General features: G+C 50.6%; 1 protein-coding gene across 3 annotated transcripts; it reads left to right on the forward strand.

Annotated features, from left to right (window-relative positions):
• The first annotated feature begins 974 nt into the window (after nt 1-974).
• Lrrc8e (leucine rich repeat containing 8 VRAC subunit E) lies at nt 975-13,706 on the forward strand. Of its 3 annotated transcripts, none has more exons than XM_050127406.1 (3): nt 975-1,081; nt 6,942-7,084; nt 9,875-13,706. In XM_050127406.1, the coding sequence occupies exons 2-3, from the start codon at nt 6,947-6,949 to the stop codon at nt 12,122-12,124; spliced, it is 2,388 nt and encodes a 795-aa protein (XP_049983363.1). In that variant the 5' UTR covers nt 975-1,081; nt 6,942-6,946; the 3' UTR covers nt 12,125-13,706. The 3 variants fall into 3 exon arrangements, with proteins under 3 accessions (XP_049983363.1, XP_049983364.1, XP_049983362.1); XM_050127405.1 differs by lacking the exon at nt 975-1,081 and adding an exon at nt 6,213-6,569; XM_050127407.1 differs by lacking the exon at nt 6,942-7,084 and having other exon boundaries at nt 985-1,081.
• The last annotated feature ends 1,413 nt before the right edge of the window (nt 13,707-15,119 follow it).

The raw sequence follows: 15,119 nt of genomic DNA on the forward strand, positions 1-15,119 counted from the left end.
CTTGATTTGATGGTCTGTGACTGCCAAAGCCTCTCTCAGCTGATGGTGAGACCTAGATAGTCGTGGTGGTAGTGGTGAGGCAGGGTGAGTTTTTAATTTTGTTGGGTTGTTGTTTTGTCTGTTAATGAGGCTCTCAGAAGTTGAAGGTTTGGTTCATCTGATGGAGTGCTTGCTTGGCATCTAGAGTCCATCCCCAGCACTACGTCAACCTGTGTTGTGAAGCAGGCCGGCCTATAATCCCTCAGCCTGCAACCCTTCCTTAATCCTCTCAGGTGGGGGAGACTCAGGTGCTGGAGGCAGGAGGGTCAGAAATTCAAGGTCATCTTCCTCTGTCTGGAGCTTTCCAGGGTAGTCTGAGGTGGAGAGCTGGGGTAGGGGGAGAAGGAAGTAGTTCCAGCTCCCATCCCTCCCGCATGAACCCTCTGGCCCTGCACACCCAGGTCTACCACCTGGCACACCCCAGGCTGAGAAAAAGTTTGTCCCCACGCCATCCCTCCAACCTTCAGGATGGGCCGCAAGCCCAAGAAGAGACAGTCAGGCTAGTACCCACACTGGGTTGACTTCCTGTGTTGGATACTTCTCCTGACGGCAGGCCAGCCCTAGAAGAGGGCTAGCCTTCTGCTCTTGGTCTTCCCCTGCCGGAAGCCTGTGGTATCCGGACCTCGACTGAGCTTTGGTACCAGGTGGGGATGCTTAGGGGTTAAAGGAAATGGATCCCAGAACTACTTTCCCAACACCTGCCCAGATGGTGCATCTACAGGATACCAGTTTGCCCCTATAGCCAGGAGTTAGAGGGACTGCAGACTTCGAAAGACCCTTTTCTAGGAATCTCTCGCCTCGCTTGCGATCGCGTGGCGCGTGGCGGCGCAGAGAAGGGTCGACCTGGGAGCGACTGCAGCGAGGCGGGGCCGAGTCATCCCGGGGGCGGGGCGGGGCGGCTCCCGGGCTCCTGGCCCAGCCCGCCCTGACTCACCCTCTCCGGCCCGCCCGCCCGGGAACTCTGCGGGAGTCCCGGTCGATCCATTCCCTGGGATCTACGAGTTGGGCCCGGAGTTCGGGCCCGGAGTTCCTTCCGTGAAAGGTGAGTAGCTGGGGTTGAGGGATTTTGTCCCACGGGAGGAGGTCAACCTGGAACCAGGGAATGACCCAGGGGAGGATCGCTCAGGTGTGGGTGACTCCGTGGCCTGGACGAGAGCAACCCCCGCCACCACCCCCCCCCACACACACATTGGGAGTTGAAGCTGGGAGTGGGAGGGGTGCCTAACACTCAGCCTGGCCCCAGGAGCTCATGTCCTGGGAACCAGGCAGTCCGGTACCAAGCGAAGCAAGGGAGATCAACAGGCAGGCAACGACTTTGTGAGCCTTGATTTCCACGGCTTGTCCCAACGTGGGGATGGTGGAGGTAGTGGAGAAAGATAGAAAGTTTGTCTCAGTGGGAACCCTCGAAGCTGCAGAATCCCAGTCTCAACACCCTGCTCCCTGAGGTTCTTAGACTTCAAGATTCCAAAAGCCCCTACAAGTCCCAGCAAAGGAAGCTTGGGAAAGTGCTAGCCTAGACGTCCATAGCTCCGTGCCCCGCCTCCGCCCCCAGACTTGCCACTAGGGGTGACTTTTCCTTTCCTCAGTAACTCCCTTGTAAAAAGAGTAGGGACTGAACTTTGACTTTGTTTATGTGTTTAATTTTCTTACTTTATATTTTGTATGTATGTGTGTGTGTACACATGTCGTGGCACTCTAGAGGTCAGAGGACAGTTTGTCGCAGTTGGTTCTCTCCTCTGCCTTACAGCCCCTGAGACTGGCTTGGAGGCAGAGGGACCTTTGCCCAATGAGCCGTCACAGCAGCCCTGTGATTTGGGTTTGGGGTTTTTATTGTTGTTTTTCATATTTGTTTGTTTGAGACAAGGTCTTTTGGCACAGGCTTGACTCTAACAAGCTCGCCACGCATCTTAGACTGACCTTGATGTGTTGGTCCCCCTGCCTCTTTTCTGAGGAGGATTACAGGGATGTGTGCTGCCATTCCAGGTTTTATGTGGTGCTGGGACTTGAACCCAGGGCCTGAGCCATAACTCTGACAACTGAGCCATATCCTTCCTTCTGACTTTGTACTCTAAAGGTTAACACACTTTGCCGTTCCTTTCTTGCCCCTTAGCGTGATATGAAGTTGGGGAGGCTGAACGAGGTTGGAGCATCCTCCGTTTCCATTTCAGCATCAGAAGCAGGGCATAGATGTAGGGAGGGGTTTGCAAGTTCCTCCCAAGCCTGGCCTTCTGGGACACCCCTCTTGGGTGTGGGTGTGTATAGGGACCAACGATTGACTTGGGATGTCCTCCTCAGTGGTTTTATTTTTTTGAGCCGTTTCTCACTGACCTGAAGCTCATGGCTTTGGCTGGACTATCTCGCCAATGATGCTCAGGGATCTACCTGCTTGACCCCACTGTGCTGGGCTATGGATCCAGGCTGCCCTGCTGGGAATATCACGCGGGTCCTCACAGTCGTGTATTAAGCTCATTCCTGACTGAGCCATTGGGTGCTTTCACTGGATGGAACAGAGTAGGTGTCATCAAACAGGAGGTGAGCATTGGCTAGACAGACTCAGCTGATACTTGTAACAGTGAAATCTTCATGGGTTATGTTCATTCTCTAAGAGAAAGGTCTCTACCTTATATTTCCAAAATAGGGATGACATTCAGTGTCGAGCTGGACCTGGCGGCACACTTCTGTAATCCCAGCACTTAAGAGGCTGAGGAAGGGGGATTGGAATTTTGGGTTCATCTTGGGCTACACAGCCAGCACAAGGATAGCCTGGGCTACATAGCAAGAACTTGTCTTAAAAAAAAATAATGAGGGGTGGTACAGCCAGTAACCCCAGCCCTTGGGAGACCAAGCAGGATCAGGAGTTCAAGGTCATCATCCCTCACCCACCACATAGCTAGTTCAAGGACAGCCTGGGTCACTAGAAACCCTAATTAAAAAAAAAAAAGACTTTGACGTTAGCCGGTGGTGGTGGAGCACGCCTTTAATCCCAGCACTTGGGAGGCAGAGGCAAGTGGATCTCTGTGAGTTTGAGGCCAGCCTGGTCTACAAGACAGGCTCCAAAGCTACAAAGAAACCCTGTCTTGAAAAACCACAAAATAATAATAATAATAATAATAATAATAATAATAATAAGGAAAGGGAGAAGGCCAGGGGTAGCCCAGTGGGTAAGGTGCTTGCTGTGAAGGCATGAGGACTTGAGTTTGAATCTCCAACACCCAGATAAAAGCAGGGCACTCTGGTACACATTGGTAACTTTAGGGAATTCCAGGGCTCAATGACTAGCCAGTCCAGCTAAAATGCTGACCCTCAGATTTCAGTGAGAGCCCTTATCAAAAAAAAAAGGGGGGGGATGAGGGCAGGTAAGATAAGCAAGCAAGCACGAACACCTGATTTTGATAGCCAGAGCCCACATAAAGATAGGAGGGGATGGATGCCATGAAGTTGTTCTTGATCTTCATGTACTCACACACTCAACACATAGAACACACAGTCACACACATGCAACACACACACCACACTCACACTGATAAATAAGATAGAGAGCAGTAGAAGACACCTAACACCAACCACTATGCACACACACGTATACACCTGCACACACGCGTACACAACATAAAATTTAAAAAAAAAAAACTTAAAAACAAAGCAAAAAAATCAGCTTTGAGAGCAACACGAGACATTCTGTCATATAGACTCCCGTGCTATTTTTCTCTACACTTCCCCCAGCTCTGTGAGTCCCTCCTGCTAAACCCTCCCACCAGCTCTCTTCAGACATAGCAAAAGGGGCCAGCCCTGTATCTGCCTGCTAGGATTTAATGGCAGGTTCCGGAAGATGGAGTTTGAGTCATGGAGTCAAACAATGATAATCCCTGTGTCTCCCTATGATTGTGTCTGTCTATTTTGTGTGTATGTCTTCCTGGGAGCTGGGCAGAGGGCTCCTGTTTTCTGACCTCTGACCTGTGAGAGTGGGTTGGCAGCATTGGGGAACTTGTGAGACTGGTCATGGAAAGTGGAGACAGGGAGTTGGTCCCTGCCTGCATGTGTAGCACCCCTTGAGGAGTGCCTCAGAAGGATCCACCAAAACTGCCCCAGACAACGGGAGCCCTTGTTTCAGAATGTCACCCCGGATATCAGTAAGATGCTTTGAGTTCATTTTCTTTTAAGATTTTATTTTTATTTGTGTGTTGTGTGCACGACAGGGGTTGTTGTGCATTGAGGCCAGAAGGAGGCCAGAAGAGGATGTTGGGTGGCTGGAGGCTCTAGAGCTGGAATTACAATGGGTGGTGAGTGCTGTGGGAGCTGAGTATCAAACTCTGGTCCTAGCTCTTAGCTGCTGAGCCTTCTCTCTCTTTCCTCTGGGCCATCATCTCTATCAAACGATGGAAATTGGGATTTTTCCCCCCTCCAGTCATGGAGACTCTCTTGCAAAACTCAAAACTAAGCTACTACCCCAGGCTAAGGGGATTTTTTAAAAAAGCCTTTTTGCAACACGATTTCCTGTAGCCCAGGCTGGCCTGGAGTGCCCTATGTAGCTTAGGATAACTTTGAACTCTGATCCTCCTAACTCAGACCCCCGAGAGCTGAGATTACAGGCATGTGCCAGTCTGCCTAGTTGTGTGGTGCTAGAGACTAAATCCAGAGAACTGTACTTGCCACACAAGTGCCCTACCAACTGAGCCATCTCCCCAGCCTGAGGCTTTTTTTTTTTTTTTAAGCTTTTTTTCTTAGGACTAGGGAGTGTTTGGTGAGCATACAGGACCAACTGTCATATAAAGGATCTTGTTCTTTGGTCACTTCCTTGCATATACCTGATTCAGGATGAATTTGTATAAGAAACCTTGAGCCAGGCGGTGATGGTGTGTGCCTTTAATCCCAGCAGAGGCAGGCGGATCTCTGTGAGTTTGAGACCAGCCTGGTCTACAGAGCTAGTTCCAGGACAGACTCCAAAGCTACACAGAGAAACCCTGTCTTGGAAAAAAAAAAAAAAAAGAAAAGAAAGAAAAAAAAAAGAAAGAGGAAAAAAAGAAACTTTAATACCTGCTCACCCTTCTACTATATAGAAATTGCTACCCCAGAATGAAGGGGTCTGATTGTCGTGCAGTACCTGTTTCTCAGCCTAGTGAGTAGGCTCTCAACCCCTATCTTCACTTCACTTGCTACAAACCCTTGGGAGAAACAGAGGCAGACAGAGGAGATGTGGATGTGTCCAAACAGTTGGTTGGTAACACAGATACCCCAATTTTGGCCAGAGCCACAAGTGAACAGGACAAAGGGCTCCTAGGATGCTGCTGACTTTGTTTCTCTCTCTGTCCTCCATCTCTCTCAAGTGTGCGTGTGTGTGTGTGTGTGTGTGTGTGTGTGTGTGTGTGTGTGTGTAGAGGCACCTTCAGTCATGTGCTTTCCTTTGTCGCTCCACCTTATTTGAGACGGAGTCTCCCTCTGAACCTGAGACTTGCCAGTTAGACTGGCTGCCAGTGAGGCCCACGGATCCGCCTGTCTCTACCTCCTCGGCACTAGGAGTACACACATGCACCGCTCTGGCTTCTCATGGCGGTCAGGATCACACAGATGTTCTCATGGCTGCATGACAAACACTTTATCTACTGAGCCAGTTTGCCAGCCTGTTGTTTTTGTTTCATTGCACTGAGATAGGGTCTCTTTCTGTAACGCAAATGCTGGCCTCAAACTCCAAATCCTCCTGTTTTAGGATTACGGTGCTGGCTGGCCACCATACCTGGCTTCCCAGGAGCTTGTTTAAGATAAGGGATAGAGGGGTCCGTGATAAGGCTCAGGGGGAAGGTGTTTGTCACCAAACCTGATGATCTGGGTTCCACACCAAAGACCCACATGATGGCAGGAGAGAACTGACTGCTGTGATTCCTCTGACCTCCAGACCCACACCGTTGCACGTGTACACACACACACACACACACACACTCACTCACAGAAAGGCTTGGATGCTGGCAGGGGTGGGCTGCCTAGAGACCCCACTTTTTGCTTTCCCCTCTGCCCTGAGCAAGTAGCTGACTTCCTAGAAGAGTGATGTCCTCGCTTGCATCCTACACCCCCGTGTGACTTAGGCCTGGCCTTTGCAATAATGATACCTTAGTAGAAAAGGAAACCAGAGATAGACAGAGTGGGCTGGCAGCCCTGGAGCCTGGCAGTCCAGCCCCGTGCCAGGCTCCAGTCAAAGGTGTCACCCTGAGAGGTTTTCAGTTTTTAGGGATCCTCCTGCTTCAGACATTCCAACACACTCCTCCCTTTCAGGGTCCAGGTTTCTACTTCTCAGATTCTGAGCTCTGGTCCCTATCTGAACACTCAGGTGTCTTGGCACATGCCTCCAGGGCTCAGTAGCCTTCAGCCTGGCCACACCCTAACCCCTAAGGCCCTTAACTAGAGCACAGCCACGCTCCAGCTTGCTTTCCCCAGCCGGCTTTTCCGGTTGGGGATTGGAGGTGGCGCCCAGAGCACCCCTGTCAGGGGGGCACACCCCGGAAGTCTTGAGCCCAGGGACACTTGGTGTCAGGGTGGAGGTAAGGGGGCAGCTGGAGAGTAAAGGAATACCACAGTGAATGTCACAGGCTTCCTCCTGCAGAGGTGGGTGGCTCCAGGAGGAGGCTGGAGACAGCTGCCCTGTGTTTTAACTCATGAGTTCAGAGAGCGCAGGCAGAGCAAGTAGGGGCTTTTGGGAGGAGGAAGAGCTGTGAGACTGGGAAGGAGGTGAGTTCTGAAGGAAGCGACAAGGGGGGGAGGGAGCATATGGCTCATAGATTCTAGAAAGTTCTGGCAGAGCTGAGAGTGTATTGGGAACACTGCCCTGTGTCTGGCCTTTCTGGGGTTTCTCCTACCAGGCATAGCCTTGCTCTCACGGTGTCTCAAACCCTCTTGTCTCCTGACTCCTATAGGCAGGATGATCCCAGTGGCGGAGTTCAAGCAGTTCACAGAACAGCAGCCTGCATTCAAGGTGCTCAAACCCTGGTGGGATGTATTGGCTGAGTACCTCACTGTGGCTATGCTCATGATTGGGGTCTTCGGGTGCACCCTTCAGGTGAGGAACGAAACAAAAACGGGCAGGCCCGAACAGCTGGCAGTCCTTACCATCAGGACTTTAGGAAGTGCCTTCTTGACAGGGGGTGACGTGAACAGGCTGGGCTGCACAGTGGCACTGAGCTAGGCAGGAGTCAGGGCAGACAGGGAAAGGGAATGCAGGATCGGGGTTTCCCTGTGGACATATTCGTGGCCATTCTAATGGCTGGGGTCTTGGGTTGCTCTTTCCAGGTGAGGGGTGAGGCCAGAGAGTGGTGAGGATGTGAAGGAGTGGCACCACCCCTTGGTAACACTCCTTATCTGAGGGTCTTTTTAAAAAACAAATGTATTTTCTTTTATGTGTATGTGTGTTTTCTTGCATGTATGTATGTGTACCACATGTATGTTTGGTACCCGTGGAGGTCAGAAGAGTGTGTTAGGTTTCTTTGAAACTAAAGTTATGGATGAGAGGTTTTTGGGTTTTTTGGGTTTTTTTTTTTTTTTTTTGGGCGGGGGAGGAGGGATTGAGGCAGGGTTTCTCTGTGTAGTCCTGACTCTCCTGGAACTAGCGCTGTAGACCAGGTTGACCTCAAGCTCACCGAGATCCACTTGCCTCTGCCACCCAAGTGCTGGGATTAAAAGTGTGTACCACTGACTTTTTTTTTCTGGGTTCAAGTGTTCTCAGCCACTCTATATCCCCTTCTGCCATGAAGGCACTGGGCTTCTCTGTGGTGCTACTCCTGTCTGGGGTCTTGAGCTGCACCCTCCAGGTGAAGGGCAGGACCATAGGGGGCATGGTCTTACCATGGCAATGCTTATGATTGGGGCGGGGGAGGTGTCTTAAACTCACTATACAGATGGGTAAGGTCCCACCATGATGATGAGATAGGAAGTGTCTTCCACTGCACCCTCCAGGGAAAGAGTCACTCTCTAAAGGGGTAGGATTAATACTTGAAGTCCTGAAGCCTTCAAGTCACCCAAGAAGAGGGAGAAAGAGCCTGGGTATCTTGGTGAGTGCCTATAACCCTAGTTACTCCGTAAGCCAAGGCAGGAGGATCACAAATTTGAGACCAGTTTAGACATCTTTGCAAGACTGTCTCTCAAAATTAAAATTAAGGTCGGGGCAGGAGAGATGGCTCAGAGGTTGAGAGCACTGGCTGTTCTTCCAGAGGTCCTGAGTTCAATTCCCAGCAACAACATGGTGGCTCACAACCATCTGTAATGAGATCTGGCGCCCTCTTGTGGCCTGCAGGTATACATGGAGGCAGAATGTTGTATACATAATAAATAAATCTTTAAAAAAAATAAAATTAAATTAAGGTTGGGTGTGGCAGTGGACACCTGGATTTCTAGCACAGAGGATGAGTTGGGCTCGGGAGTCCCAGGTCAATTAGGCCACACAGTGAGACCCCATCTCTAAAATACAATAAATACATAGAAAAGGAGAAAAATATCAGTATTAGATCACTCACCTAGCTTACATGAGAACCTAAGCGCATAAAAAATATCACCAATGAAATAAGAGATGCAAACAAGAGGGAGCCAGTGCCAAAGCTCACACAGAGACCGATTCTAAGTGCTACTACCTTCCTTGCCTCCGTTCCCACAAGCAGTGCTACTAAAGTCTACAGTAATCTTAGGGTTTCCCCATTGTCACACTTTTTTTTCTTTCTCGTGGCAATGGGGACAGAAGTCACGGCTTCCGATGCTACACAAGGTTCTGCAGAGCCAAAGGCCCAGCCCCTCACTGGGGGATTCTAGGCCAGAGCCCTACCACTGAGCTGAATCCTGACTACTTTCTCCCTTGGACCAGCGTCTACTGAAGATGTCTAGAAGTTGTGCCCACTCTGTAGCCCAGGCCTCAGCTTCCCAGTAATTAGAACTATAGGCTAGCATCACCAGGCCCAACTTGTTTTCTTGTGGGTAGAATTTTTTTTATTAATAAGACCTTAAAAATTCTTTATTTGGTTTTTCTGAGACAGGGTTTCTCTGTGTAGCCCTGGCTGTCCTGGAACTCACTTTCTAGTCAGGCTGGTCTCAAACTCAGAGATCTACCTGTTTCTGCCTCCTGAGTGCTGGGATTAAAGGTGTGCACCACCATGTCCTGCTTTAGAACTTAAGAAAAAAATAGATGAACTTCTGATCCTTCCCAAGTACTGGTATTACATATGTGCACACAACACTCAGTTTACACAGTGTGGGATATGGGACGCTGGGGCTTCATCATGCTAAGCAAGCACTACCAACTAAGGTATATTTCCACCCTAAATGTCTCCTTTCGGGAAAGATATAGTCCTGATCATAACTCCGCTATGCTTACCTGTGTAAAGATCCTACTTCCAAGAGGTCACAGGGACTAGGGGTTGGGATTTTGTTTCTTTTTTGTGGGACCACAAGTCAACACACATACACCCTCGCAGTCTTTTTTTCTTTTTTTGAGACACAGCGTCTTATATCCTAGGCTGACCTTGAACTTACTGTGAAGCTAAGAATGACCTTAAGCTCCCCATTCTCCTGCTCCCATCTTGTGTGTGCTAGGATTATAGGTATGTGACACAGAGCCCAGTTTATGTATTGGTGAGAATCAAAACTGCTGTGTAGTAGGCAGGCCCTCTACCAACTTAGCTATCCCCCCCATACACACACCCTCCAGTATCCTTTGCAGATGAAGGCTGATGCTGAGGTTTGACAGCTCTTCCACAGTCAAACAGCTGAGAGCAGTCTAGGATCAGGGTCTCCCACCTCAGCCTGCTTCTCCTCTATACAATTCCCCGGGCCCTTTATGGTCTCCCAACTCTCTTCCTATCCCCAGGTGACACAGGACAAGATCATCTGCCTGCCCAGCCATGAACCCCGAGAGAACTTATCAGAGGCTCCTTGTCAGCAGCTCTTACCTCGAGGGGTCTCTGAGCAGATGGGGGGCCTCCGAGAACTGAGTGGCCTCAAAAACAACCTCGACCTCCAACAGTACAGCTTTATTAACCAGCTCTGCTATGAGACAGCCCTCCACTGGTATGCCAAGTACTTCCCCTACCTGGTGGTCATCCACACTCTTATCTTCATGGTCTGTACCAGCTTTTGGTTCAAATTCCCCGGCACCAGCTCCAAGATCGAACACTTCATCTCCATCCTGGGCAAGTGTTTTGATTCCCCGTGGACCACTCGGGCTTTGTCGGAGGTGTCTGGGGAGAACCACAAGGGCCCAGCTGCTGGACGGGCCATGGTGTCCACCGTCACCACAACAGGGGCGGGATCGGGAAAGGCGGGTGAAGGCGAGAAGGAGAAAGTTCTGGTAGAGCCTGAGAAAGTGGTGACGGAGCCTCCGGTTGTCACTCTGCTGGACAAGAAGGAGGGCGAGCAAGCTAAGGCCTTGTTTGAGAAGGTCAAGAAGTTCCGCGTGCACGTGGAAGAGGGAGACATCCTCTACTCTATGTATATCCGGCAGACAGTGCTCAAAGTGTGCAAGTTCTTTGCCATCCTGGTTTACAACCTGGTCTATGTAGAGAAAATCAGCTTTCTGGTGTCCTGCAGGGTGGAGACCTCAGAGGTCACAGGGTATGCCAGCTTTTGCTGCAACCACACGAAGGCCCACCTCTTCTCTAAGCTGGCCTTCTGCTACATCTCCTTCGTGTGCGTTTACGGCATCACCTGCCTGTACACGCTCTACTGGCTCTTCCATAGACCCCTCAAAGAGTATTCCTTCCGGTCTGTGCGGGAGGAGACAGGTATGAATGACATCCCAGATGTGAAGAACGACTTCGCCTTCATGCTCCACCTCATTGACCAGTATGACTCCCTCTATTCTAAACGGTTTGCCGTCTTTCTCTCGGAAGTCAGTGAGAGCCGCCTGAAGCAACTCAACCTCAACCACGAGTGGACACCAGAGAAGCTGAGGCAGAAGCTGCAGCGTAACACACGTGGCCGGCTGGAGCTGGCCCTCTGCATGCTCCCTGGACTGCCTGACACGGTCTTTGAGCTCAGTGAGGTGGAAGCCCTCAGACTGGAGGCCATCTGTGACATCTCCTTTCCCCCAGGGCTCTCCCAGCTTGTGAACCTTCAGGAGCTCAGCCTGCTTCACTCGCCAGCCAGGCTGCCCTTCTCTTCACAGATCTTCCTGCGGGATCGCCTGAAGGTGATATATGTCAAGTTTGAGGAGCTGCGAGAGGTGCCCCTCTGGGTGTTTGGGCTTCGAGGTTTGGAGGAACTGCATCTGGAAGGGCTCTTCCCCCCAGAAATGGCCCGGGCTGCCACCCTTGAGAGCCTTCGGGAGCTTAAGCAGCTCAAGGTGCTGTCTCTGCGTAGCAATGCTGGGAAGGTGCCAGCCAGTGTGACTGATGTGGCTGGACACCTTCAGCGACTCAGCCTGCACAATGATGGGGCTCGCTTGCTTGCCCTCAACAGCCTCAAAAAGCTGGCGGTGCTGCGGGAACTGGAGCTGGTGGCCTGTGGGCTGGAGCGCATCCCCCATGCAGTCTTTAGCTTGGGTGCTCTGCAGGAACTTGACCTCAAGGACAACCACCTTAGGTCTATCGAGGAAATTCTCAGCTTCCAGCATTGTCGGAAGCTGGTCACTCTCAGACTATGGCACAACCAGATAGCCTATGTTCCTGAACATGTGAGGAAGCTCCGGGGCCTGGAGCAGCTCTACCTCAGTCACAACAAGCTTGAGACTCTTCCCCCCCAGCTTGGCCAGTGCTTTGGCCTCCGCCTGCTAGACGTGTCCCACAATGGGCTTCGCTCCCTGCCGCCTGAGTTGGGCCTTCTCCAGAGCCTCCAGCATCTAGCACTCTCCTACAATGCACTAGAGAGCCTGCCTGATGAACTGTTCTTCTGCCAGAAGCTGCGGACATTGCTCTTGGGCTACAACCACCTAACTCACCTTTCACCCCATGTGGCCGCCCTCCGGACCCTCAGCCGTCTAGAGCTCAAGGGTAACCGGTTGGAGGCTCTCCCCGAAGAACTTGGTGACTGCAAGGGGCTGAAGAAGTCAGGGCTGTTGGTGGAGGACACCCTTTATGAGGGACTGCCTGCAGAAGTGCGGGAGAAGATGGAGGAGGAATGAGGCCTGTTGGGGGAAGGGACAGTTGACGCAGAGGCCTTCAGATCCTTCTGCCCCAGCCTTGTCTTCCAAGGGAGATGTCCCATAGGCAAAGCAGGAGAGGAAAGAAGGTTCGACGTGTCAGTTTTGTGCAGTTCAGACAAGGTCCTGGGACTGGTTTGTCTAGGGGAGAAGCAGGAGGTGGTGGATTTGGGGTGTAACCCCACAGGAAAGGATTAACTCGGTCTTAGATTCTTGGACCAAAACCACACCTGCGTCTTTGGCTGGCAGGCTTGTCCTTCCTCTGAACATTCCAGCTTAGTTAGTGTCCTATACAGGAGGGGGGGCATATCCCAGTGGGATTTCCAACCCACCCCAATGACAAATCAGCATACATCTAGAGTTCTGCCCTAAGGAGAGGACACAGCGGTCAGTTCCAAACCTCCTTATCCCAACTTTAATTCCAAGTCTTTATTTCGTAAGTCCTTTGCCGCAGAGATGGGTACTTAGAACAATGGTTCTCACATTTAGCTGTGTAGTAAAATAAGCCGAGGAGCCAGGAAGAAATAAAACATCCCACACCCCACCCCTGAAATACTGACTCAGAATTTTTGGGTGGGGGCCAGGAACCTGCTACTGAGTAAGTATGCCAGGTAATTCTGATTCAGGTGGTCCTGGGACTGTATAATAGAATTGACATAAAAGACTGGGCTGGGCTGTAACTCAGTTGGGAGAGCGCTTGCTTAGCATGTAGGAAGTTCTGGGTTCCAGCCCAAGCATTTCATAAACTAGGAGCGGTGGAACATGCCTATATAATACTCTGGAGGTGGAAGGAGGAGGATTGAAGGTTGAAGCCAGCTTGGGAGACATAGCAGAACTTATCTCCAAAACAACTAAGAATGGGTACTGGAATGTCTACATACAGAGCGCCTTTTCTGGAGTCTTAGAGAATCCCATGAAACCACATTTCCTCAGGAAAATGCTTATTTAATATCATAAAAACTCTGTAAGCAAAGTTAGGCAGTCACAGATCCCCACTAGACTACTGTCTTAGTCAGGGTTTCCGTTGCTGTGATGAAACACCATGACCAAAAAGCAAGTTGGGAGGAAAGGGTTTATTCAGCTTACACCTCCACAGCATCATTGAAGGAAGCCAGGACAGGAACTCAAGCAGGGCAAGCTCCTGGAGACAAGCGCTGATGTAGAGGCCATGGAGGCGTGCTGCTAACTGGCTTGCTCCTCATGGCTTGCTCAGCCTGCTTTCTTATAGAACTCAGGACCACCAGTCAAGGGAGGGAACCCCCACAGTGGACTGGGCCCTCCCCCATCAATCACTAATTAAGAAAATGCCTTACTGGTGGATATTATAGAGGCAATTTCTCAACTGAGGCTCCTTCCTCTTTGATGACTCTAGTTTGTGTCAAGTTGACATGTAACCAGCTAGTGAAAGTACTGTTCATGGGTTTCTTAAGACAGGCTGACTCCAAGCTAAGAGTGACTGCTGGTGGAGTTTTCCTTAGTCCATGCAGGGACTTTCTTTTGGATGCTTCCTGTGCAGTGGAATATATCCCAGTGGGTGCTTAATAAATGCAAACTGTAATTCTGACCTCTTTGTACAGTTATCTCTAAGCTTTCTATATCTATGACCAACTGATAACACCTATCTATCAAATCAGGGTCTCCTGGGAGGAAAGACATCCAAGGTACTTAAAAAGAGGATGAAGTAGAGACCTCATCTAATCAAGAGAAATTAGGTGGAGTTTTCTGCCTACCTTTTTTTGATTTCTAAAGAATCCAATCCCCCTCCCATCCCCCACCAAAAAAAAAAGCCGGGTGATGGCGGTACACGCCTTTAATTCCAGCACTCGGGAGGCAGAGACAGGCAAATCTCCGAGTTCGAGGCCAGCCTGGTCTACAGAGTGAGTTCCAGGAAGGCCAGGGTTACACAAAGAAACCTTGCCTCGAAAAACTCAACCAAACCAAAACAAAGAACCCCATATCGTCTCCTCTGCCTTTATCCTAGAAACTCCAAGTTTGTGTCTGTTCCACCTGTAGGTCATTGCCAGAGGAGTTGCGGTAAGCCTTTTAAGGTCCATCCCAAAGTGTTCATTGTTGCTTTCAGAGTTGTGGCAGTCTGACCTCCTGGGTTTGGTCAATTACTGATGTCCTTGTACAATGCAAGCCTCCTCCAGGCCCTAAAAACCTAGAGGCAAAGTGCTCCTTAGTAACCCAGATTGACAGATAGGGACGTTATCTTAGCACCTTTAAATGATTTAACTCTTTAAGCTGGGCGAGGAGCCCCCTCAGCAGGGCCTGTTTTCAGATACATTGGTTCAAGAGCTGAGCCCAGATTCTCAGGGCGAAGAGTCGGGGATGGGGCGTCTTCAGGTCCCAGGTAGGCACGGTCAGGAAGTCTGGCCTTAGCCTTGATTCTGACACCGAGCTCAAGAATCGCTGGCTCTGGAGTCCCTCTCCTCCAAAGACTCTATATAGGCTGAAATGGAAAGGGAGCCAGCCCCACAGGTGCCTAATTATGGTAAGGAGGCGACTTCACGCTGCCACCGGGAGGTCAAGCCGCAATTAAGCATCACAGGTCCTAATGAAGGACTGATCGAGATGAGGAAGGCCGTAAAGATGCAGATGCCAGGGAGGGTCAGGGCTGGGAAGAGCTCACAGGAAGTTAACGGAGGCACGGTGTGAAGAAGAATCCGGGAATAGCTGTGAGCGTGCGCAGTAAAAGCCGCGAGCGTGGCCGGTCTCCCCTTTGTGCATGTATGCGTGCCGTCTTGCCCGCCTTCCGCTTTATTTAAAAAAAAAAAAAAAAAAGAAAGAAAGAAAAGAAAAGAAAAAAAAAGAAAAACTCGTAGTTCTCGAAATGCGCCTCTTTCCAAAAAAGGGGGGGCGGGGCTGGTGAACTTTACGCATGCGCACTGCGGGAGGTGACTGGGTGATGACAACGCACACTGCGAGCCTGGAGCTCTAGGTGGCGTCATCTCCCTACTGGGATGCAGTGCGCATG

This window comes from Alexandromys fortis, unplaced genomic scaffold (assembly GCF_014885135.2).
Source record: "Alexandromys fortis isolate MF-2015 unplaced genomic scaffold, M_Fortis_MF-2015_v1.1 scaffold_271, whole genome shotgun sequence".
Lineage (NCBI taxonomy): Eukaryota > Metazoa > Chordata > Mammalia > Rodentia > Cricetidae > Alexandromys > Alexandromys fortis.

What these genes read in the sequence shown, in the direction of transcription:
- Lrrc8e (XM_050127406.1), top strand. Translation starts at nt 6,947, where the DNA reads ATGATCCCAGTGGCGGAGTTCAAGCAGTTCACAGAACAGCAGCCTGCA. An exon ending in TCTTCGGGTGCACCCTTCAG is followed by an intron (nt 7,085 to 9,874) that starts GTGAGGAACGAA and finishes TCCTATCCCCAG; the next exon opens with GTGACACAGGACAAGATCAT.